This window comes from Lontra canadensis, unplaced genomic scaffold, assembly GCF_010015895.1.
Source record: "Lontra canadensis isolate GAN:19392208 unplaced genomic scaffold, GSC_riverotter_1.0 scaffold91, whole genome shotgun sequence".
In the NCBI taxonomy this organism is placed as follows: domain Eukaryota; kingdom Metazoa; phylum Chordata; class Mammalia; order Carnivora; family Mustelidae; genus Lontra; species Lontra canadensis.
In genome coordinates, this window is record NW_022631085.1 from 2,117,440 (window position 1) to 2,142,717 (window position 25,278).

The 25,278-nt window shown below is 51.5% G+C and overlaps 1 protein-coding gene across 1 annotated transcript in view; it reads right to left on the bottom strand.

The window, feature by feature from the left end:
* XYLT1 (xylosyltransferase 1) overlaps positions 1–25,278 on the bottom strand; it is a 294,235-nt gene that overhangs the window by 48,555 nt on the left and 220,402 nt on the right. The window contains exons 4-5 of the mRNA XM_032836219.1: positions 24,327–24,499; positions 23,123–23,325 (exon numbers count right to left, since the gene is read on the bottom strand). Coding sequence (XP_032692110.1) covers positions 23,123–23,325; positions 24,327–24,499 — 376 coding nt within the window. The remainder of the gene's footprint in view (positions 1–23,122; positions 23,326–24,326; positions 24,500–25,278) is intronic.

Genomic DNA, 25,278 nt, shown 5'->3' on the forward strand with positions numbered 1-25,278 from the left:
GAATGGGCACCATCCTGACAGGACACGTTCTGTAGAGCTGTCCTGAAGACAGAGAGAATGGTGGATGTAGGCTGAGCACTGAGCACAGGGGCCCGGTTGGAGTCAGGGTAGCTATGTGCCGTGTTACTGCTGGGGCTGTGAATTAAGTTTCCTTTCTCCTTCCCTCCCTCCCTGCCTTCTTTTCTCCCTCCCTCTCTTCCTCCCTTTTCCTTCTTTACATTTTTGAGCATTTCTTAAGTGCCCCAAATTATGCTGACTTCTGAAGCTAGACGTGAATTCAGCTTTTTAAACCACTGGTATCACTTTGAGTTGCATGGACCTGTTTTAACGGGGGTAATTTGGTTTTATCTGACTGTACATGGGCTCAGGCTGCTGGCTCTTTGGGTAAAGGTCATTCGTTTATAGGTATTCCTCAAGTATCTTCTCAGAGGTAATACCTCGCTCCTTCTCCCCTTGTCTTCCTATAGACGCTGATGGAGTGTTTCTTAAGAAAAAAGAATTTAAGGGGCACCTGGGTGGCTCAGTCAGTTAAGCGTCTGCCTTCAGCTCAGGTCACGGTCCCGGGGTCCCGGGATCAAGCCCCACATCGGGCTCTTTGCTCAGCAGGGAGCCTGCTTCTCCCTTTCCCTCTGCCTGCCTGTCTGCCACTCCTCCTGCTTGTGCTCTCTCACTCTCTCTCTCTCTGTGTCAAATAAATAAATAAAATCTTAAAAAAGAAAAAAGAATTTAATGGCATCTGGGACTATTCTGAACACCCGCTCACACAGGTGTTGCTACGAGTTCATTGATCACTGATAAAATACTTTGCAATGCTGGTCCTTCAGTATTTACATGGTTGGGACTATAAAAGAGGAGTATGTTACAAATTCTAAAACAGGATGCTTTCCAGATAGGGGCAGATCTGCTGTGTTCCCATCACTATATCCTCATTCAGTCAGTTAGCAAATATTAATGTTAGACCTCCTACATGTCAGGTACCGTTCTGGGTCCTGGAGAACAGTGATGACTGAGAAGCAAATCTCTGTGAGAACTGATCCCTGGTGACTCGAGGAATCCACTCTATGTCTTGGATTAGCTTTTCTCCTATGCATTATGAATGGTGCTAGTTTTGTAGCATCCTTGCAGGAACCAAGGAAATAGTCATTCTGATTATTTTCTGTGTTCTGAGGTTCTGATAAGGAACCCCAGCTCAGAAAGGCTTGGCTAGCACAGTATCTGGGCACCTAATAGTTGCTTAATACCTAGAGGGACAGATGTTGAATGGAATCCCAAAGGCTGTGCCAGGTTCCTGAAATGGAATTTACAAACGCACAGAGAATCCCTTTCTGCTAAGGCAGACGCACGGGCAGGTACCCGTGCCTCACACCCAGATGAGTAACAGCCAGATGCAGGGACACTGCTCTGCATCAGGTGACCTGTGTGCCTGAGCCTCAGTGGCCTTGTCTGAATGGGGCAGAGAACCCATGAGATGTGTGCGAAGGCTGTGCCCAGGGCCTAACACACAGGAAGTGCTTGACTATCCCAGAGCTCTTGTTACTGATTCCCTCCGAAGGAAGGACAAGGATGGCTGGTCCCCAGGCACGCCACACCGTGGCACAGACTCAACAGGTGTTTTCTGGGGGGTGGGGGGAGCCAAGCCCTTAGGATGCTGACATGGCCCAAGAGCTTGAGAACAAAGCCAAGCCCAACCTCTCTCTACGGTTGGTTCCCTTGCTGGCCCTCTAAGGGCTGAGGTCGGCCAAAAACAAGGAAACCCTCAGAAGCTGGAAGCCCTTTTTCCTACTTTATCTTTTTATTCTTTCTTCCTTTTCTCTGTTAGACAGTTGAACTGGAACCGCGTATGTTAAAAAGTCACCATAATACCCAGAAAAATTGAAAACAGGTGTTCAAACAAAAACTTCTGAATAAATATTCATAGCAGCACTATTCACAATAGGCAAAAGGAGGATATAATCCAAATGCCCACTGAGCGATGAACAGATAAACCAAACGTGGTACATCCATACAGTGGGATATTATTCTGCCATACAACAGAGCGCGATATGGACACCTGTCGCTGCGCGGATGGGCCTTGTGAACATTGTGCAAAATGAGACAAGCCAGGCACAAAAGACCACATGTTACATGATTCCATTCATATGACATATCTGGGATAGGTAGACCCATGGACACTGGGTGACTGCCAGACCTAGGGACAGGGGGTGGGCCACGGAAATTAGGAGCAACTGCTTATGGGCCAGACTGTTTCCTTTGGGGATATTAAAATGTCTGGGACTGGAGTAACGGTTGGCTGGATAACACTGTGAATGCATAAAATGTCACTCATGGTGACTTCTATCGGCTGAACCCCAATATCGCACATGGAAAAAGGGATCCCATAACATGGCTACAATACCGACTGTGCTTGGTATATCGTAAACATTTCGTACACACTATACATTTACCCTCCCAACTTCTCTAGAAAGGGGAGCATTAGCTCCATTTTACAATGGACTAAGTCTCCCCAAGCTTGGCTAAATTATCCAGGAACAGCGCTGCTGATGCTAACTACTGAGGACAGGTGTCACGTGCTCCAGGAACCGGATACGAATCCCCTCATATCCCCTCGAATTCTGTCTTCCCAACAACCTCAAGTAGTAGGGACTTCTGTTCTCACCCATTCTGCAGATGAGGAAGGACCGAAAAGTTATAGGACCTGCGCCAGCTGAGACAGAGGCAGGGACATGCATGGGCCTCAGAGCCCCAGGGCTGCAGCCCAGAGGCTTAGCCAAGGAAACCGAGGGAAGGTGGACGGTCTACCCCTCAGCTCTGTTCATGGAACATGGGGACAGCTTAGTTCCCGGCCACTGGACATCAAGAGATCACTAGGCCAGGGCGGGGGGGCAGGGGTGCTGGGTGGCTCAGTTGGTTAACTGCTGAAGTGTTGACCCGGGGTCCTGGGATCGAGTTCCACATCAGGCTCCTTGCTTAGCAGGGAGCCTGCTTCTTCCTATACCTCTGCCCCTCCCCACTGCTCGTGCTCACTTTTTCTAAGAAATAAATAAAATCTTAAAAAAAAAAAAGGCGGGGGATCGCTTGGGATTCGGACCCTCTCCAGGCTATAGGGAAGCCAGCAGGCTGACGCACAAGTGTGATGTGTCAACACCCCTTGGCCTGCTGGACTCCCACAAGGGCCCCCACCCCCCATCCGTGCTGGCACCCCCAGTTAAGTAGAGAAGCAGCGGAGCCAGTTTGAAGATTTGTGAGAACCCACCACGGCTCATTGTTCTTTTGAAATTGACTCTCCGATGCTTTGGAATGTTTTCCATTTTCATGGTGGGGAAATCTGAAAATGCCTCTAGCCGAGAGAAATAAGTAAAGACAAAACCTTGCCACTAGTCTTCAATCGAGGAACAAGCTCAGAAACGCTCTGAATACTTGCAGAAGTGGAGGACGAGGGACGCGCCATCCGCGAGCTTCCACCACACAGGAATAAATGACTGTGGGCACGGCGGCCGGGCGCATTGCAGGGGACGGCACTGACCACTTGTTTGCTCCTTCAGTCCTCCTGGCACAAAGGGCTTGCTGAGCTCTTCCTATGTGCCAGGCGCTAGAGATAAGCCTCAGCGAAAGAGGCTTCTACACTTGCTCAACTGGCAACCTAGTCAACTGGCCAGGGTAGGTCAGCCTACTGTCCTGATTTATTGAGCACTTGTTCTGCATCCGGCGAGGCCCATCAAATTACACAGCTAAATCCTCACCGCAAAGGCTGAGACAGGTAAGCGTGACGCTGTCTGTGTTCCAGATGAGAAGCGAGAGGCGCACAAAGGACAAGCCACCTGCTTAGGGTTTTGGGGCCAGTACGTGCGACGGCTGGCTTCAGACTCTGGTGAGTCCCCAAGCGCTTCTGATCCCTCTGCTATCCTGCCCGATGGCCTGAGGCCCCAAACCCCTACCAGAGAATGGAAAGGGCGTTTCTGGGTCCAGCTCCAGCTTACAGCATCTCCCCAGAAACCCCAGGGGCATGGAGACCCCGTGCTGCCAGAGGCCCGAGAGAGAATAGCAAGGAAACCACAGGGGGGACTAGCCTGCTGGAAAAGTAATTACCTGAGCTATAATGCACATATCTGCTCGCAGAAAATATTAGCTCTCATATTCTACCTCCCACTCCAGCAGCCTGGTAGAGTTCTTCACTTCTTTTTTCTTCCCTTTCTTCCCCCACTGCTGAGAAACTGTCTAGGAGCTAATGTAATCTCATCAGGGCACTTTCCAACATAGAATTTTCCCAAGATGATCTGTTGCTTTTAAGCAGAACTTGGGCTCTTGAGGTCCCAAGGCATCTGGGCCTGCCAGACTCTCCAGCCTTGTTCTGTGTGTTTATCCACTTCCTACATCTTGTCCACATAAGCCTCTCTTTACTTGATTCACAGTCCATGTTCCCTCATGCCTCAGGGCCTTTGCACATACAGCCCCCACTCCTGAAAAACTTGTACCCAGTTGTTCATACAGTTAATTCCTTCTCTCCTTTCCACTCTCAGCTCAGAGACATTTCTCCAGGGAAGCTTTCTCTGATTCCCTAGAAGGGAAATGGTTATACGCATGGGGATTTGCTGTATATATCCATGTAAACTTCCTTCCTAACACCGTCTTAAAGACGTGATGATTTAATGGTCAAATCTGTGATGGCAGAGAGGTTAACTACCCTACTGGTAGCTGTAAGCCCAGGTCCTTGCAGACATCTGGCACACTGTATGTTTCCACAGATGTGTAATGAGTCAATCAATCGTGAGGTCCTAAAGCTGGTATTTCACGAGAAGCCATTTCGTGGTCATCATTTTGGTTACACATTTCTCTCTTCCCCAATCAGCAGTGCAGCCCACGGCAGACTCATGAGACACATTACAGAAAGGGAGTCCAAACACCTTGAGGTACAGAACCGGACCCACAAGATCAGGCAGATTTACGGAAGGCACCCCAAGGATACGTGCCTCGTCACTCCAGGAAATCTTGGAGAATTAGCTGGCATTGGGGCATTCATCAGGAACTTACCAGGTCAGCCAAGGAAAGAGCAACCAGTCTTGTGCTTTCTGGGGAAGCAGGAAGCGGGCTAAACACTGCAATCAGTGAGTCTTGGGATTCAGTGTCATTAACCTTTCTGATTCTGAGTGAGGACAGTGGTGCAGGGTAAATTACAGTGCTAACAGGCACAAGGTATTTCTGACAGGTTCATACTGAGAAGGCTGGATGGTAAGACAGTACTGTCTTCTCTGGCTGAGAAACCCTACGTGGGGGGCTGGAGAAGCCTATAGTCACAGAGAACCCATGTGAACAAACTGCCTGTCCCCTCCCGGCCGGCCTGGTCAGGTGATGCTGAGAAGTGAGCTCTGTTTCACACCTTGCCTCCCAGCTCAAGTTTAAGGCTGGTTAAGCCATGCAGGAGGAAAAATAAGGGAAAAGAGGACGGCTGTTTGATGTCAAGCTCAGCTACCCAGGGCTGGGTGGGAGTTGAGGCCAGGGTCTGGAAGAAGTTCCCAGAAGCCCTTAGCAATCTCTACCACTCTCCCTCTGCCTGGGGTCATGAAGTCTGAAGCATGGAGTGGACCGCAAGCCGGTGCCTGAGTTGGCAGAGTCATTGGAGATCATGCAGAAAAGCCACGTGTGGGAAGATGGGCAGTGGGTGAGTGGGGGATGGGACGGTGAGTTTGCAAAGGACACAATGCGTGTCTGGGCCAAGGTCACTATCTGAATTGTGGGAGATGCAGCAGAACGGCCTAGAGCATGGGTCTGTGTACTACAGTCTGCCACCTGCTTTGGTCTGTGAAGTTTTGTGGGAACAGAGTCATGCCTATTTGTCTATGTGTGGTCTACGACTGACTTGTCGCTCTGGCAGGAGAACTGTGCCATCGGGACAGAGACCGTTCAGCCTGCAAAACTGAAATATTTACTATATGGCTCTTTGTAAAAATGTTTATTGACATTATGTTTCTCTCTCTGTGGTCATTTATACACCTTCCTCGCAACGGCTTGAGATGCCCTCCTTAGGAAGTGCCTTCCCAGCCCACCCCCCTCTTTCCACACACTGTGTTTTCCCTGGGATGCATTTCCACCTGATCCGTTAGCCACATGCTTATCTACTGTCTCTCCCCCTCACCGGCATGGGGGTGCCTCAAAGGCATGTACTTTATTTACTGCTGTATCCCAGAACCCAGAAAACTGCCCGACATACACCAGGCACTCAGTAAATATTTGTGGAATGACTGAACAGCCACGTGCCCCGTGTATATGTGCTTTAATATTTCCTTATTTAGATCAACTCTGTGTATATATATTTTTTCTTTTCTTTTTAAAATTAAGTAGGCTCCATGCCCAGCACAGAGCTCAACATGGGGCTTGACCCGCCAACTGTGAGATCAAGACCTGCGCTGAGATCAAGAGTCAGACGTTCAACTGACTGAGCCACACCGTGCCCCTAGATCTACTATACATACATATACATATTTTTAAAGATTTATTTTAGAGAGAGAGAGAGAGAGAGAGAACACTCAAGTGTGTGCACCAAGGATGGGGGAGGGGCAGAAGAATCTTCAGGCAGAGACTTCAGGCAGAGGGGGGAGCCTGACGTGGGGCTCAATCTCATGACCCATGAACTCATTACCTGAGACAAAAACTCAGAGCTGGGACGCTCAAATGACTGCATTACCCAGGTGCCCCGAGATCAATTGTCTTTTTAAAGAAAATTTCAGCTTCAGAAATCAGGGCTGTATTAGGTCTTCCTAAATATTAACATTGTCAGAAATGTCTGCGTACCACTTTAAATCATCTTGCCCACCACCCGTGGTCTGTGGATCAGACCCGGGAAGCCCTGGCTTGTGGCTGAGGACACAGGTGGGTTTAAGCCTGAGCTCCATTGTGCAGTAACTGAGCACCGTCGGGCACGCTCCTGTCCCTCCTCTCTCTCTAACGGGGGATGCTGAAGGTACCATCTCACCTGGAGGCCAAGAGTTTCAATGAGATTGCGAAGCCCTCAGCCCATACCCTGCACACACGTGGTGCTGGGTGCACAGGGGCAGGCACACTTGGCAGAGAGGGGTGTCCTGGAGGTCAGTTCAAGACATGACGGGCCTCCCGCCTCTCCCACCTGCAGCCGCGGTGCCCAGCGAATGAGGCCCGGCTTCGGATGCAGCCTTACCACATTCTGGCAAAGCGATTTGGATTAATGGGACGACTTAGCTGTAGGTGTCCAGAGAATGCATTGTTTAAAGTAACTTGTTAGAAACTTCCCCAGGGCGGCCAACTTTTAAACAAAGATTGACTCTGTAATCAAAAACTGCTTGGCCTTAAACAACATTCCGGCATCCCAAAGAGCACAATTACATTGAGAAAGGGGTGGCAGTGTTTGTGCCCCTGGCTGGCTTGGCCAAGTAATGTTGACTGATGAACACAATTAAATTGCACTGGGGAGGATCCTTCTATGGAGGAGCAAAGGACACGGGAGACAGGCGGCAGCTCTTGGGGGCACCATTTCCGTCCCTCCTCTGCAAGGGAACACAACACTCCTGTGGGATTCCACTTTGGGGTCTCACCCTGGGAAAACTGGCTGGCACCACCAACTGACCCCCACTCTTTCCTCATTCCCCACTTTCTGATGAGATAGGGTTACAGGCAATTGACCAAGGTTAAGAACCGGGGCTCCCCATGTTCCATCTGGAGTGCACAGGGCTGTCTCACTTCAGATGGACAGGAGCAAAGGGTAGGGGGCAAGCCCAGGGACTGCGCTCTCGGCCCTGGCTTTTGCTCATGACACTCTCCCCCCGGGCTGCGTATCCATCCGAATGCCCCAGTCACTTTCTGACCCTGCCTGGGGGCCTCCCAGCGGCCATCAGGTTGGCCAGAGGCAGACTCCTTGAGCCTAGGGACAGGGCTGGAGTGGTGAAGGTGGCAAGGAGGTTTGGGGGTGGGACTACGAAGGAACATATTTAAACCTGAGGGAGATTCTGCAGCTGCAGTGATTTGAGAGTAAGCAGACTGGAGAAGAACAGGGGTGTCTCCACTGAGGTCAAGGAGGCTGATAAACACTAAGGGTCTTTTCAACCAGCCTTGCAGAAGAGAATGGAGATGGGGGCCAGGCTTGCCCAAGAGCAGAGGCACCAAAACATGGCTCAGCTCAAGGCGACAGCCTTTTGAGACTCCCATCATGACCGCATTTCTCAAAGGCGTGTGTGCGTGTCCTCTCTGGGCCTGCATCTCAACAGCAAGACAAGCGCCCAGGGATAGAAAACAGTGGACAGAATAAAGAAAGTGACCACGAAAAAGGCCAGACCATCTTTTTTTTAGGTCTAGAATGAAGAAGTGCCCAGGATGTCTAGCTTTTGTAACAATAACAATAAGAGAATGACTTCCTGAGCTCCTATAACGAATGCTCAGCTGTAGATTAGGTCCCGTGTTGCAGAGTCTCTCATGTTTACAATGACCCTCCGAGTAAATCGCTGTGGGGGGGGTGGTTCTGGTTGGCTTCCCAGTATAGACCCTCGTCTGCCCATCTCCTTCCCAGGTTCACCCCAAGGGAGAATCAACTGCTGGTACAATTCGTCCGTGCCAGAGAGATGGCCGGGCATGGTTATCAGGGCCTGGGTGCCCATCTGGTGGTCTCCCCCACCTGCATTCCACAACTGTTTCTGTTTCCAGCCTCAAACCTCAGCGGCACCTGACTCCTTGGGGTCAAGATCACGAACAGTCACAGTTTGCGGCTATGCCTCTTCCATTCACACAGGTGAGTAGATGCAGTAAGCTAAGGTCTCCCTGGCCCACCGGGCCATCCCTCTCTCTCCTCTGTGCCCCTCTGGAGGGCTGAGCATCCTGGTCCTGACCTTCAGAGGGCGGGTGCCACAGAGGCACCCGGCCTGAGCCACTGTGCTCTGACCTGGCTGCTTCTCAGACAGCTTAGCTCGCAGAGCTGGACGCAGGGTAGGGCCTGCCTTCCCTCTCGGCTACTGTTCCTCACGTGGCTCCCTGACACGGGACATTGATGTCTCCCTCTTACAGGGGAGAAAACGGAGACTCGGGAAGGCTGGAGTCACCTGTCTCCAGCTAGTAGGGGGCAGAGACGGGATTCAAATACAGGTCAGGCTGACACCACGGGGCCTCTCACGTGCCCTTGGGGGAGCGGGCAACGGCACAGGAAATGCCCGCATTGGTTAGGTCTTTTTTTTTTTTTTAAAGATTTAATTTATTTATTTGACAGACAGAGATCACAAGTAGGCAGAGTGGCAGGCAGAGGGGGAGAGGTGGAAGCAGGCTCCCCGCTGAGCAGAGAGCCCGATGTGGGGCTCAATCCAGGACCCTGGGATCACCACCTGAGCTGAAGGCAGAGGCTCTAACCCACTGAGCCACCCAGGCGCCCCTAGTTAGGTCTTGCTATGGAACAAGTGTGCGGATTTGGAGGGACAGCAGCCCTTTGTTCTGAATTACACCTGCTTGAGGCTGACATTTAAATGAGTGAGAATTCCATCAGGCACCACAGTCTAGCAGTCTGGGTAAGGGTCTAAAGACTGAGATCAGGAGGGAAGAGGACTATAGTAAGAATTGGAAGCAAGGGCAGGGCAGCTGGTTCCTCGGTCCTCGCCTGGAGCCAGCAGGACTGGTAGAGCCCCGCTCTTCTCTTAGCCAGAGAGGGAGAGAGCCCACTGGCACCTGGACTACTCTAGCCACGGTGGTCACGTGGTGGGGCCCCTGCTCTTGACCGATTGGCCTTTTCCCCTGGGGGCAAGTGCTCGTGCATCGCACTGGCCAGTCTCGTGGAGCAGGAAGCACGCGGCACTTGGGACTCACGGAGCCTGCGTTCTAGTCCTGGCTGGGCTGCCGCCAAGCTCTGTACTCTTGGGCCAGTCCCTCGAAGCCACTGAGCCGCGTGCCCTTCTCTGCACCCGCCGCCCCCCACCCCGTACAGTGCGGACCAAAGCAGACAGTGACGGGGTTCTCAGCAGCTGTTGCACACGGATGGCCCCGCGTCAGGCTCTGGTGTGCACTGCTGCTCTCTTGGGTCCTGGACATTTCTGCCCCCCAGACTCTTGTCCAGATGGAGAGAACAGGGATTTAGATGGGGGAGCAGGGAGGAGAGCTTCATTCCAGTGCTGCCCAGTGGGTGCACTAGGACCTGCTGGTGGAGAACTCAGGTTTTATTTCCCCCTCCGGTGACCAAAGCGGCATGGGCTCAAACCCAGGCTCTGATCCCCACCTGCTGTGAGACACGGGACACATTCCTCAACCTCCCTTGGCCTCAGTTTCTGCATCTGTAAGGTGGGAGGAAGCCACAGCGTCTGCCTTCTGGGATTGGCAAGACTTCAGATAATGCATTGGCCAGGGAGCCCTGGATAGCATGTGCTCGCGAAACGCTAGCTGACACGAGTAGCCACCGGAGTCTGGCAGGTCCTGAAGGGCTCCCCCAGACAACCACTAGGAGCATCCACTCCCGACCGCTCTCCATGCTGGGCCCTGACTCCAGGTTTCCATCTACCTCCCCAATGACCTCCCCAACGTCCCTCAGACCTGCCTCATCCAAACCTCGGCGATCATCAATAAAAAGGGAGTGGAAACACCCCTCCCTTATTCCACTTGATCTCTGAACACATGCTGTCCCTCCAGGTTGCCCTTGAGACAAATCTGGACCACCCTGGGCTCACGGCCAAATTCCCCGGATGCACCTGGAGCAAGCTAGAAGGCACACCACCCCTGCTCTCGGCCACTGGTGGGCAAGCCACATAAATGAAGGCCTTGCTTTCCCGACAAGCGGACAGGCTCAATGCACAGGGTGGGAGGATGCCCAGGGTGGGACACGTCCCATCCCCAGAGACACACACAGCTGTTGCCAAAAGGAAGGAGAACTCTGAGCTCTCGGGAGGGAAACATTAGGAAGAAAACACGTGGCAAAATTCAATGCACAGTCAGACTGCGGCCTGGCGAGACCATCAGACTGGCAGAGGACGGAGGACACAGTGTCTCTGAACTGGCAGCATCCGCTCTCTCTCATTTTAAGGACACGGCGGCTCTCTCTAGTGCAAGTACTTCCTCCTGTGACAGCCGTAGGCCCGTGGAGGCAGTTCTCGCTTGCCTGGCTTGCTACTGCACCTTGAGCATCTAGGACTGAGGTGCTTGATATGCTATTTGTTTACATTTTTTATTTTTATTTTTTTATAAAGATTTATTTATCTGACAGAGAGAGAGAGATCACAAGCAGGCAGAGAGGCAGGCAGAGATAGAGGTGGAAGCAGGCTCCCCGCTGAGCAGAGAGCCCGATGTGGGGCTCCATCCCAGGACCCTGAGATCATGACCTTGAGCTCAAGGCAGAGGCTTAACCCAGTGGTGCCTAAGCCACCCAGGTGCCCCGCATTTACATTTAAATTAAAACCAAATCACATTTAAAATTTGGTTCCTCTGCCCCACAGGGCACAACTCAAGCTTTTTTTTTTTTTTTTTTTTAAGTTTCATTTCAAGCCCGCACCAGCCATGGCTAGTGGCTGCTGCAGCGCAGGGCACAGTCACAGAACATTGCCATCACCACACAAAGCTCCACTGCACAGAGCTACCAGCCGTTGCCTGCCATCTAGAAGGATCTTAGCATGTGCTGAATGAATGAGTGAACCACTGAGGTTCTCTACTGTCTGCGGGCCAAAGAACGTAGGACTCAAGATAAAATCAACTCTTTTCCCCAGGACTCCCCCCACCCCATAATGAAAGAAGGGAAAACAAACAAACAAACAAAACAGCAAGCAAACAGACAGTATGGCTGAAATGCATTCAAACCCAAAGGCAGCATCCCTTGGGTGAAATAGTCACATCATTCTTGCCTTTTCCCTGCCACTCTCCTATCCTTCCAAGAATGCCCTCTCCCTTATCTGCGGCAGCAAAGACAGTGTTCTAAACCGATATGACCACTCTTGGCTTCCTGAAGAGCCTCAGCGCTTTTCCACCAAGGCCCCTGAGAGCTTCAAGCACTCAGGCGGCTCTCCGTTTGTCTGGCGGATGCCCTGGGTCAGTCCTGGCCCCCAAGAGAGCCCGACGGGCTCTCCGACCTCAGATGCAGCCAGGAGACCCAGAACAGCTGGAAAGAGAGAAGCCAACAGCATTTCTGCAAAGGCAAGAGTGTGCTCTGTCAGGCTGAAAAATAACAGGGCTGAGGAAATGATTATTTTGCTACTAGATGCAAACAAAACAGTTAACAGCATAATTATTGGCATGTTTTTCCAGTTTCCTTGTGAACAACAGCCTGAGAAGGTATGCCCTTTCTGACTCACGCAGCATCTGGGCAGAGCTTTCCTTGGACAGCGTCCCACCAGGGTTTGGGGGGTCTTCGAGGACGTGCATCTCTGAACATCTAAAGAACAGAAGTGGCTGGAAAGTGCTGAGAAAGTGGCCACCAAGAGGGACGGACACACCCAGTGCCCTGGGTGCTGGGCCCCCTCAGTAGGACTTCCCACCAAGTACTGAGGCTAACGTCTTTTCCAGCAGAGCATTTACCTTCCTTTTATCACTGTAATTAAGCGACTACGTCTGTGTCTCTCCAAGACCAGGGGTTTGCAGCTCTTGCTGTGTACTCCAACCACCTGGCAAGCTTGAAAAAATAGATTCTTGCTTCCTGTAAGGAATTTATATTCAACTGGTCTGGGTGGGGTCATGATATTTTAAAGAATATGATATATATACACACACACACACACTTTTATATATATATGTATATATCTGATATATTTCTTTCTTTTTTCCTCCCTCCCTCTCCTTCTTTCTCTACTAGGGTCCACGCCCAACATGGAGCCCAACACCGTGCTTGAACTCATGACCCTGAGATCAAGACCCGAGCTGAGATCAAGAGTGAGACACTTAACCGACTGAACCACCCAGTGCCCCTAAAGAACCTGAGTTTTTAAAGGTATTTTGAGGAAAACGTCCAAGAACCACGTGGACCCCTCACTATCCTGTTGAGAACCATCCTGGCTGTGGCAGGGACCCTGTCTTGCTGCCTGCTGTACCCACAGGGCCCGGTGCACGGCAGGTGCTCAGGAAATGACTGCTGAGCGAAGGCATGGGGAATACCGGCTCCATCCCCACATCGATGGCGAGAGGACAGTCTGCGTGAGAACGGCCTTCAGAGTGGGCTCCAGACACTGCTGGAGACCGAGGACAGCCCCCCCCACCCCCAGGACAGCTGTATCCTATGCGCAGCCCATTAAGGGGCCATGGGAGGCTGTCCTGGGCTGAAGGGCATCCCCCTCCCCAGAATTCCCATCCAAAATAAGGTCATCAGAAGGTGACCTTATTTGGAAAGAGGGGCTTTGTAGGGGAAAATTAGTTAAGAGGAGGTCATACTGATTCAGGCTGGCCCTAAACCCAATGACTGATGTGCCCATGACAAGGCATGTGGCGAGAGAGAGAGAAAGAGAGGATGGACGACCCAACGAGGACAGATGCAGAGAATCACGTGATGTGTCAAGGCAAGGAGCGCTACTGGTGGCCACGACCACCGGAAGCGAGAAGACACAAGGGAGGATTGTCCTCAGGAGCCTGCAGAGGGAGCACAGCTCAACCAACGGCCCTGATTTCAGACTTCCCGCCTCCAGAACTGTAAGGTCATGGAGGTGGTTGCAAGCCACCCTATCGGGGAATTTCTCTTGGCAGCCCCAGGGAACTAGGACAGAGCTGCCAGTATGGAGAGAAGAGGGAGGTAGGCAGGGGAAGGAAGATGGAACCAGAGCCTGGCAACTCTCCCCATGGATGTCTCCAAACTCCGCTTCCTTCCCTCCCCGCTTCTATGGCTCTGCTCTTTCTTACTGCCCTTCTCTCTCGTTCCCGGACCACGCTGGCTCTGCCCTGCCCCCAGGAACCTTGCATATGCTATTCACTTTGCCTGATAACCTCCACTCCTGTTTTTTCATAGTGGGCTCCCTTAAGGACATGGGTGGGTCCCCTCAGGACATGGCTTAAACACACTCTTTAGAGGTATTTTATCTTTTCTGACCCCTTCTTACTCTCCAACATGACGCCCTTCCATTACTGAATTTAGAACTCTCCACTTCTCCCATAGAGTGTAAACTCTCTCAGGGAACGAGTGAGGAGGACCTTCCACTGTTCCATTTCCTAACACCTAGCACAGTGCCTGGTGCTCAGCCTGGGCCCCACAAGGATGGAATACGTGAGCTGCACGTTTGTTTGCGTCTTCCAGAAGGCTGTGGTGCCTGCTGCTTTGCCAGATGGCCTTGAAGCTCCAGCCCATTTTCAGGGTCCGCTCTGCCTCCATCCTCCTGGGGGACTCTGATGACCCAGGAGCAGTGAGGGTGTGACTTGGGCTGAGACGGAGGGGATCACAGGTGGGAATGTTCACGAGAAAGGTGGCAGGGGTAGAACTAGGCAGACCTGGATGGAGAGGTGGGGCAGAGCACATGGGTTTCCAGCTTCTGATGAACAGGAGGGCAGGCACAGCTACTGAGCAGGGTGGGAAATGACACAGGGGACTGATATGGGTCGGGTCGAAGTTCTAGAAGAATCACTGGAAAGCCATCATCTGTGGGGAGACGATTCCCTGTAGCCAGCCTCCCGCTTCTACTGAGAGCTGCGCCAGCTCCTCAATGTTTCCAAGGGTCACAGGGTCCTCTGCTTCAGGAGTTTATGCTCCTTAAAAAGAACAAGAAGCACCTCACACCTATTAGTATGGCTACTATCAAAACACCAGAAAAATGACATGTTGGCGAGAGTGTAGAAAGATTGGAACCCTTCTGTGTTGCTGGTGGGAATCTATGTGCAGAAAATGGTTGGAAAGTTGATGCGGAAAACGGTATGGAAAGTCTTCAAAAAACAAAAATAAAACAGAACTATAACATGATCTAGTAATCCTACTTTGGGGTATATGCCCCAAAAAACTGAAAGCAGGGAGGTGAAGAGGTATTTTTACACCCATGTTCACAGCAGCATTACTGATGGCAGAAAAGAGGTGGAAATAATCCAAGCATCCATTGTTGACAAGAGGAACATATAAGCAAAATATGGAACAAATAAGCACACAGCGGAATATTACTCGGCCATAAAAAGGGAGGGAATTCAGACACCTGCTACAACACAAGTGAACCCTGAGAACATCATGCTCCGTGAAATAAGCCAATCACGGAAAGCCAAGTACTGTATGATCCCGTTTATATGAAGTCAAATTCACAGAAACAGAGTGCCGGCTGCAGGGGGCCAGAGAGGGGAGAATGTGGATTTGTCATTTAATGGGTACAGAGTTCCAGTTTGGAAGATGAAAAGCATCCTGCAGATTAGCTGCACAACAGTGCCAGTGAATGTACTCAGTGCAAAAAAAGGTTAAGAGGGTAAATTTTACGTGATGTGTATTTTACTGTAGGCCGAAAACTAAAAGAACAAAGAGATATCATAGCCATAGGTCCTTCCCCTTTAGGCCATTCTGGCTTCTCTATGCTAGCCTCTGCCCAGGGAGTCTCCCCCATAGGGCTATTTCATGCAGGGTGGGGCCCTGGTCCCAAAACAGAAGGTGGCTGCCAGGATCTGTGTGACAGAAGGCCATATGGCGGCCTGCATTCAGGAAGTTCATGACGACTTCCCAGACTCCTGCCTCTGGGGAGGAGGGGAGACCACCCAGAACTTTCTAGGCGTGGTTCTGGGGTCAGCAGAAGCAACCACCTCCTGCCCTGCTTGCCTCCCCACTCCCACCTGTGTCTCCCTCCCAACTGTCCCCCACAAAGGCCTAAGTGATCCCTCCATATTGCAAATATGATTTCTCCTCGTTAAAACCGCACGGCTCAGGGCTAAGGGTTCAACCACCCATCAGGTGATCCAAAGGGACTGGCCTTGACCTACCTCACTGGTAGAAAGCCTATCCCTTGCTCCTTTGTTTCAGCTACATTAGCTTTGAACATGCCACAGTCCCTCCTACCACTGGGCCTTTGCTCGGGCCATCCCATCTCCCAGAATGCTCTCCTGGGACCCCTCATGATTCCACCGTGGTACTAACTAACACCCATCATACACACCTCAGTTCACATGCTGCCTCTTCAGGAAGCTGTCCCAGGCCCCTAGCCCAGGTGAGCTTTACCTATTGGGTGCTTCTAGATCCCTCCTTCCTTCCCTTCAGAACACCTGCCTTTCTTTGTAATGATGCGTTCACCCGTTTCATCATTCTGCTTAATGTCCATTTCCCTTCTATTAGTAACAATGGCTGCTACATAGCGCTGTGTGCTAAGCACTTTATGTACAGTAACTCACTGAACCCTCTTAGCAACCATATGGGGTGGTGCCAATATTATCCCCATTTTACAGATGACGTGATTGAGGTACAGAGACATTAAGTGATTTTCTCAAGCCCAAATTCACAGCTAGACAACAGAAAAGCTGGGATTTGAACCCAGGGGGGTCTGGCTTGATCTTGACCACTCGGATGAGGGCAGGATCTACCTTTGCTTCTTCTCATGGTTAAGTACCTGCTGCCTAGCACAGTGGCACACAGTAGGTGCTCAATACATATCTGTTGAGGAACAGAGAAAGTCAGAGAGAGCCCCATCTCCTGAACTCATCTGTGGGAGTACGGGACTACGTTCGGCTGCCTTCAGAAGGGAGCTGGATGATGAAGGAAGGAAGGAACAAGTAAGCTTCGTGTTCAGACCCTAGGCCTTCACCTTTCCATCTTCGGCCCCTAAATCTGTCTCAACCAACTGGAAACACTGGGAACTAGGCCGATGGGGGCTGGGCTGAGTGGGACAGGTCACCGACCTCTGTGGACAGGGCTACGTCCTATCAGCATCCCTGCCTGACCCCAGCAACCCCAAGGCTCAGTCAGCAAGAGTCCCTGACTACCAGGGGCTGTGCAGACTCTCAAGGACGGAGCCCCAGCTTCTTGAACCAGATGAGGTCCTCCATTCTTAGCACACAGCACGATCCAAGCTGACAGACACGGCTTGCAGGGAGCTCCCAAGAATCCCAGTTCCATCAGCTGATGAACAGAGAAATGGTGGTGTGTCCACACAATGGATAGCTCACCAGCCATAAAAAGCAACGAGGTGCTGATATAGGGTGTAATGTGGATGACCGACAGAACACGTTAAGTGAAGGAAGCCCATCACAAAATGTCCCCTACGTATGATTCCATTTGTACAAAATATCTGGGAAAGGCAAATCCTCAGAAGCAAATTAGTGGTTGACAGGGTCTGGGTGGGGGACATGGTGGATGGGGAGAGATGGACTGCTTACAAAGTACAGGGCCTCCTCCTGGGATGATACAAATATTCTAGAACTGGACCATCAATGCCCTAAATGCCACAGGATTGAACACTTTAAAGTGGTTCATTCTATATTAGGTCGATTTTGCCTCAATTAAAAAAATAAAAAACAACTCCTGGTTTTGCCACTTATTGGCTGTATCCTTGTAGTCAAATATCTTAACATCCTTGTGCCTCAGTTGTTTTCATCTGAAAAGTGGGGATACTAAAAATGTATACTTCATAGAGTTGCTGTCGGGACTACATTAGGCTCTTAGAATTATGCCTGGGATATACTAAGTGCTGTATTTGCATTTGCTGTGGTTGTGAATCGCTGTTACCAACAGGGATTCTTTGACCCACTCAAAAGTCTCTGGGCAGGGGGTGCCTGGGTGGCTCAGTTGATTGGATGTCTAGCGGGGAGCCTACTTCTCCCTCCGGCACCCCACTCTGCTCATGTTCTCACTCTCTCTCGCTTACACACACTTTCTTTCAAATAAAAAAAAATTAAAAAAAAAAAAAAAGAATCACTGGGCAGACTCAAGGACTGAAAAGGAAGCAACTATACACAGAGGCCTGGGCATCGGTACTGATTAATTTAACTTCAGATCCTAGGCTGACCAGGATGTGTGCTAAACATAACCAAGGGTCTGACTTCCACAACACTGACCAGAGGTTCTGTTTTAATATTAACCTTCTCTTATTTTCTTACACGGTGGAAGATATGTTTTGAGGGATGAGGATTAAGACAAAATACATGTAAAAGGCCCCAGCAGAGGACCGGACAACACAGTAGGTGTGCAGGGAAAGTCTGCTGGACCCAGATGGAAGTTTTGCTCCATCAGTATTATGGAAACATTGTATTTAGGACAGTTGAGAAGCCCGGACACCTGCTTCCTGTCTTTACGAGCTGACGTTTCCTGCTGAGGCACCCCAGAGAGGTTCTTATGCTCCTGGCCTGGGGCTCTGCTAGTGGCCTGGGACAGAAGTTTGGGTCTACGGACAAGGGTCACTGAAATGTCCCCAGAGTGGGCCCCACTGGGTTAGACCTTAGGGCAGTGGATCCCCAAGAGGCAAGATAGTAGATCCCAGATTTAGCTTGAAAAATGTCAACACTCTTTCCCCTGCCACATATACACACGTGCATATGCGTGCACACCAGACAGAATGTGAGGCCCCCCGAGGGGCCATAGATACGCTCAGCTCTCCTCCCATGTGCATCTGATGCGGCCCAGGACAGAGGGCCTAGTGAAGGGTGGCCAGTGTGGTGTCTGTTATACTACGAGCCCAAGCCAAGTAACAGTGTGAAATGCTTTGGTCTGGTCCCTTGCAGCCCAACTAACGAAAAGTCGCCCAGTGTAGCTTCCTGCCTTAGTAAGCAGGATACACTCAACAAACCCACCACATCCTTTGATGACTCAAGACCAGGCAGAGTCTCAGTGTTTGCAAACACCTCATTTTGTCCATGCCCTGGAGGCATAACCAACTCCAGCCGGAGCCCATGTGGGCCCCCGGGGGTCATGTCACAGCAGAGAAGGAAGGATTCTTTACACACAAGTAGACTGCATATTCCAAACACAGGACCATGCTTCTCATTCACAAACAAGTTGGTTCTATCCTGTTTTTCTTGAGACATTCAGTTTTCATCGTCCCACTTTGCTTTTCCACTTTCAAGAGAGATGGGAGGTCAGGTAATATTGTGCTAGTCTCTTTGTGAGGAAAGGGAGAGAAGTCAGCAGCTTGGTTGAGGCCCACAGGATTCCACCGCTAGAATATCAACAGCCTGTATTTATCCTGCACTTTCTACGTGTCAGGCACGGTGCTGAAGCTCTGGATATTCAATATTTCATTGATGCTTCCTAACGTTCCTGTGAAATAGGTACTAACTAGGTCCCCTTCTCAGGTGTACAAACTGGGGTGCAGAATGCCGTGTACCTTGTCCCCACAGCCATTGTGATGGCTCAGAATCTGCAACCAGGCTCTCAGTGTCCAGGGCCTACAAGGCTGGGGGCCAGTCGAGATCAGTGAGTCCTTATGGCTAGAGAGGGGAAGAGTCTGGCTCCCCAGTTCGAGCTGGGCAGGGGGACACAGAGAGGTAGGGTCCAATCTATAACAGCCCAGAGCAGCCACGTTGGGTGGGCTCTGCCCTTGGAAAGCCCCTCTGTTTTCAGAGCCTCTTAGAAACTTCTGATGGGCACTCCTGCCCCTTTGAGGAGGCTCCTAAGTTTGCTCATCCTTCTCGGGATGGGAGTAGTGGTTCTGGAAGCTACAGATGGAGCGGCAGATGGGAAGTGAAAGCCTATCAGAGTTGCCCAGGATAAAACCATTCATCTGCAAAATTCATATGCTTTTGCATGGGGCGACTTCACAGAAACAAAAGCAGGAGGAACCAGCAGGGCTCGAGGCGTGAAGTGCCTCTGGCCATGAGGCTGGCAGAGTGAAGCGGGCAGGAGAACGGGCGGTGGGGGGAGCACAGAAATGACAGCAGCGGGGGCGGAGGGAGGGAAGGACAGAAGGACCGAGGCACAGAAGGGACCTGGAGCACTGAAGCTAAGAAAGCAAAAAATTCCAGAATTCTCTTCTCCGAAACCCAAAATCGGTTTGGCACGTGGTCTAGCAAAGGATTCCCGGGCCCCTCGGACATACAGGAGTTTCAGCCTTGGATGCCGCTCAGGAATGAACAGTTGACATTTATTGAGTACTTGGTAAGTGCCCGACCCTCTGCTAGGTTCTGTGATCGGATCCTGGTTTCACAAAGACTGAATTTCCTCGCAGATGGTCATATGGCTAGTGAGGTGGCAGAACTCAGACTCGAACCCTAAGCCATCTGCTGGGCCTCTCATTACCCACCCTCCTGGAGGCTGTAATGCTAGAGATCCCAATACCCTGGCCCGGCTGAGCCAGTTGAGGCCATGGTTGTGGCAAGTCAACACAGGGCCCCTAGGGGGCAGCCTCGTGAGCACAGGAGTGCCCACCTGACCTCCAGAGGTCTCTGGCCGAGTACCACCCCTTGACCTAGGATGAGGTGACCTCCGGGGTCTCCACCAGGGGTCTACAGGATGAATGAGCAGACTCGGGACCACAGGTGACCTTCCTACCTCCAAGGACCTTCCATGCTGCCAAGTGGTCCCATTTGAGGGGCGGGACTGGCTCCCGCAAGGTGCTTTCTACATACCCTGGGGCCATCTTGCCACTCCAGTTCTGGCTAACTTCCCCAAGGGCCAACTTCAAGCAGAAAGAACACCAGCCTTGGAACAGCAGAGAACTGGTTCTCATGTCCACTCTGCCATGTATTTCTTACATGACCTTGGGTCCCAGGTTGCCCTTCTATAAAACAAGTTTGCTTTGAGGGTTGAACGAAGTGGCTGCCTTATTAGCTGTTATGCTCAACATTTGGGGATGTTTTTGAACTCAGTCCTTTCCTGGAAGACAGAGGGGGAACATCTTCACTTGCTTCTCTCCACTCGCCTCTCCTCATTCTTTTATTATTCTCCCTCCATTTTTAAATTTCTCAAATGCAGCAAGGTCATCTCTGACCCATGTCTTGTCCAGACTGTTCTCTCCCTCAGGAAAGGTTCTCAACCAGAAGTAATTCTGCCCCTTGGAGACACTGGGAAATGTCTGGGGCTATCTGTGGTTGTCCTGAGTTGGGGTTCAGCATAAGCAGATCTAGTGGACCAAGGCCAGGGGCTGCTTCTACACGTCCTGCCACACCCGGGATAGTCCCCACAACAAAGACTCATCCAGGCTAGTAATGTCAGGAGCATCCAGCGGGGGAAATTCTAGTCGAGAAGGAGCTCTTTCTCATCTGCCTGACAATCGCTTCTTAGCCTTCAGTTCTCAAGTCCAAACTTGGCACATTCAGAGGCCTTTCTGACTCTCTGACCCTGTCCTCCCCCCACACCCTCTCATTTTCTAGTTCTTTCACTCTTCACATGGCGCCTTTAATTCCATTCTCCCAGCTAGGGGACATGCACCATCAGGTAAGGCTTGGGGCACATTTGCTCACTAAATGCCCAGACAGGACCTAGCACAGGAGTCGCTGACCACATGTTTATGGAATGGGCCCCCGAACAAGTGAATAAGTAAGTAAGTAAGTTAAGATCTGCCAGCCGTGTTTCATAATCTGCTTACCCTTGCTCTCCTCTGAACAAAAGAAAAACAGGGATCTTTCCAACAACTATCATCTTTCTCAGGTTCAAGAGTGCCAGGTGGACCCTTCCGAAACTGACCCGACTGTGCCATCCCCAGGTCCTCTCCAGAGCCCAGGGTTTCCCAGCAGACAATGAGATGCCACCAAGCCAAGGAGGGTACCAAGATTCTTGTGTGCCAGGGCACCAGAATCGCACTGTGAAGGAGACAGAGACTGTTTCTAGCTTTAAACGGGGAATATTCTTCTCTGCCTGGATTTTATTTGGTTCAACCCCCAACTCCTGGGGATGTGTGGCCTCAATATTTGATGGCACAAAGAACGACGGTCAGTATTTTAAGTGTGATAGTCACGTGGATGTTAGCTTAAAAGGGATGCACACTAAAACTCTTACAGATACGACATGGTGTCTGGGAAGCACTTTGATGGGGAAGCGGGGGAGGGTACAGCTCTATCGGCACTGGCTACGACCTGATTCGAGCTGAAACTAGGTGATGTGTACGTGGGGGTTCATTAGACTGTAGTTGGCATTGCAGTGCCTGCTTGGAAACTGCCCTGATTTAAAAAAAAAAAAAAATTATTATTTTTTAAGATGCCTTCATCTGGCTCTTGCAGGAATGCTGTCCCCACCCCCTGCCCTCGTGCCATCAGAGGAAGGAAGGCCCCGCCCTTTGCTCCCCATCCTCTTCTCCTTTTTAGCCCCACCAATAAATCAGGATGGAAGACACAGTCAAGCAAAGAGTGGCCTTCTGGCAGGAAATAAAGCTCATTTTCTTGCCCTTTTTTTTTTTTTTTAAACCTCATGACATCTTTAGAGGGGTTTCCTCTGCTTATGGCCGATTTTCAAGAGCAGATCAGTGTTTGTGCAAAGGGACGGACCTTCCTGGTGGCATCTGAGTTTCTTGGGGCCTTGGGGCTGCCGGCTGCTGGGGAAGCTCCACACAGTTGTGGCCAAGGGCCCACAGGTGCGCCCGGGGCTGGTGTTGGAGAGCAGTTCCCCATTTTATAGTTTCACATGAAACCTCCCAATCTTAAAACGTGGGCAAGCCTTTCAGTTGTGACAAGTTGATAGCCACCAAACACACACACACACACAGAGTGAGCCTCAAACAGCCCAAACGTGTGTGTCCGTGACTGCTGCGCCATCACAACAGACCTGCCTTCCTCCTCTCTGCTCCCCTTTTCGACACCAGAGTCAGACCTGGTCCTGCCCCGAATCAAACACGCCCGCGGCACCCACATTCTAGAAGCAACCTGATCCTGCCCCAGAATTCTCTCCGACCTCCTACTACTCCATCTGTCACCTGCTCTGTTCCAGCCACCCTGAGCCCCCTTGCTCCCCCAGCACAGCAAGCACAGCCCCAACCTCAGGACCCCACAGCTGCTGTTCCCTCAGCCTAGGCCACGCTCCCCGTCCCAGACACTCGCTCTCCTCCTGTTATTCTCGGGAAGGACTCACCCAGCCGCTCCTGCTAAAACTGTTAACTCTCCCTGCTGGTTTGTTCTGCTTTATTTTTCTCGTGTGCCATTTTACTAATTTTGTTTGTTTTCCCCCCATGCCAACTTGAATGGAAACTCCAGCTGGGTAGGGGTCTTTCTGGCTCCTGCGTGTACCCGTGAACGCAGCTGGGTCCGACTCGGATCCCAGGCAGAAGGAGCTCACAGGCCAGGCCTCTGCGTTGCGTCACTGGGGCACAAGGACCCGCGCCCCAGGCCTCCAGCGAGAGCAAGGCCACCTCACCTGATGGGGTAGTCGGCGGCGCTCAGGTTGATGAAGAAGTCCCAGGGCCAGTCGGTCATCTCCAGGAGGTCCCGCATGCTCTGCAGGTACGTGGACAGGAGGCTGGCGCCCCCCCAGATGGTGGCCATCCTCCAGGGCGTGACACGAACGTTGCTGTACTGTCTGGCAAACTGCAGCACTTGCCGGTGCAAGTAATTCGAGCGCTTTCCCCCAGGGAGAGAAGAAGGGACATTCAGCGGCCCAGAACACGGGCGGACGTGCCCCTCACCCCCCTGACTCCCTTCCCCTTTAGGTGACACGGCTTCTGAACAACGCGGACTTGGCCAAGGAACTGGTTCCAGCTGGGAGTGTCCTTTCTATGGTGGCCTTCAAAACCTTATTATTTTTTTTTAAATTTCCTTCAGTTCCTTGAAATGCAGACTCCCAGGCCCCACCTCTGAGCTAAGGGCTCACGAGGCGTGGGCTGGTGCCGAGGACTCTGCGTTTTTAAAGACTGACGCATGCGGTCTGAGGATGAGCAGCTAGGAAATGTGACTGTGTCTAAACCTGGTGAGTATTTTGAGGGGCGGGAATCCTCCACCGGCCCCTCTCTCACAGGCCTGCTGTGATCAACCATTCCCTTATGCCTTCTTGACGAAGGGGTCAGCAGACCAACAAAAACCTCCCTGTCAAGACAGCGCGGGGGTCAGAAAGCCTGCTGCGGGGTTTTGTAAATAAAGTTTTATTGGAACACTGCCACACAGACACGTGCATTTCTCAGGGCTGCTTTCCCGCTCCAATGAAGAGTGGAGTCCCTGTGGCAGGAGGATATGCCCGCAGAGCCTAAAGTATTTACCACTTGGCCCTTCATGGGAAACATGTGCCCACCTCTGGGATGGCCAGCCTCCCAAAGTGGCCGGAAGTGCACGGGCCAGTGGGGCGGTGAAGAAAAGTTTTATGGAGAAAGTCTAAAGTCACAGCTGGGAACTTTGAAACTAACACGCAAATGCGCACGCACACACGTGCTTACATGCATGCATGTACACACACACACACACACACACACACACACACACACACACAGACTCCTGGAGGGGCTCCGAGGAGAAGCCCCTGATCAACCCACAAGCCTTGCCTGAAAGGGCGGCCGGCTTGGAGAGGAGCCGACAGACCGGCGGAGAAAGCCAGCAAGTGACAACCGGGGGCGTGGGGCAGGGGTCCTCACCTTGTCCACGTGGATGTAGTAGAAGTGGTCTTTGTGGTAAATGGCCTTGAACATGCGCTGCAGCTGTCGAGAGGCGCGGCCGTGGACCACCAGCACGAAGGCGATTCGGACCGGGTTGGCGAGCATATATTCCACCGAGTCCTCGTCCCACTGCACGTTCTTGTTGGCTTTGCCTGGGGGGAGACCCGAGAGACCACAGGGTGGGGTGAGCATCCCAGGTTCTTTGCAGGGGGGGAGGATGGGGAGCTTCACTGATGCTTCATCTTGGGGACTATCTGAAGGGCATGGTCATGGTCATATGGGGCCCTGAAACCTCAGGCAGCCCAAGCAAGCTTGTCCTGGACCCTTACGCTGTCCTGGTGCACGCGTGGCGGGGGGGCTCTGAGGTGCTCTGAGGTTCCTACCTCCAAGGAGCTCTAAAAGCTGATGGAGACATAAAGACTTGTATTAAACCATCGAACAAGGCAAGAGGAAATGAGAGGTATCTCTGAAGGGGAAGGAGCAGTTAATTCTGAGCTAGGAAACAGAAGACACAGGAACTGGTTTTGCCTGCCCAGAATCCACTTTCCCTTCTCCTCTGAACATCATCTTTTTTGGTAAACACTGTGGAAAGAACAGATAAGATGACACCTGCCCTCTTATTTTTAAGTTCACAGTACAGTACTGTTGACTGGAAGCACGAGGTTGTACAGAAGATCTCTAGAGCTTACTCATCTGGCACAATGAAACCGTTATCATGCAGTATTTTGGAGGATGTCATCCCCTCCTCTGTTTTCAGTCTATGGATGGGGAGGGTCTCCCTCCATTATCAGTGACAGGGAAGGTCCCAGAGCTCAAGGCCTGGCCAGTCTGAACACAGCATCTCCCTAGCAACAGACTGTATGGTTCAGAGGTGGATGAGTGACCTACCCAAGCTAATTAGCCCAGAACACAGAATTCTAGGCTTTTGTTG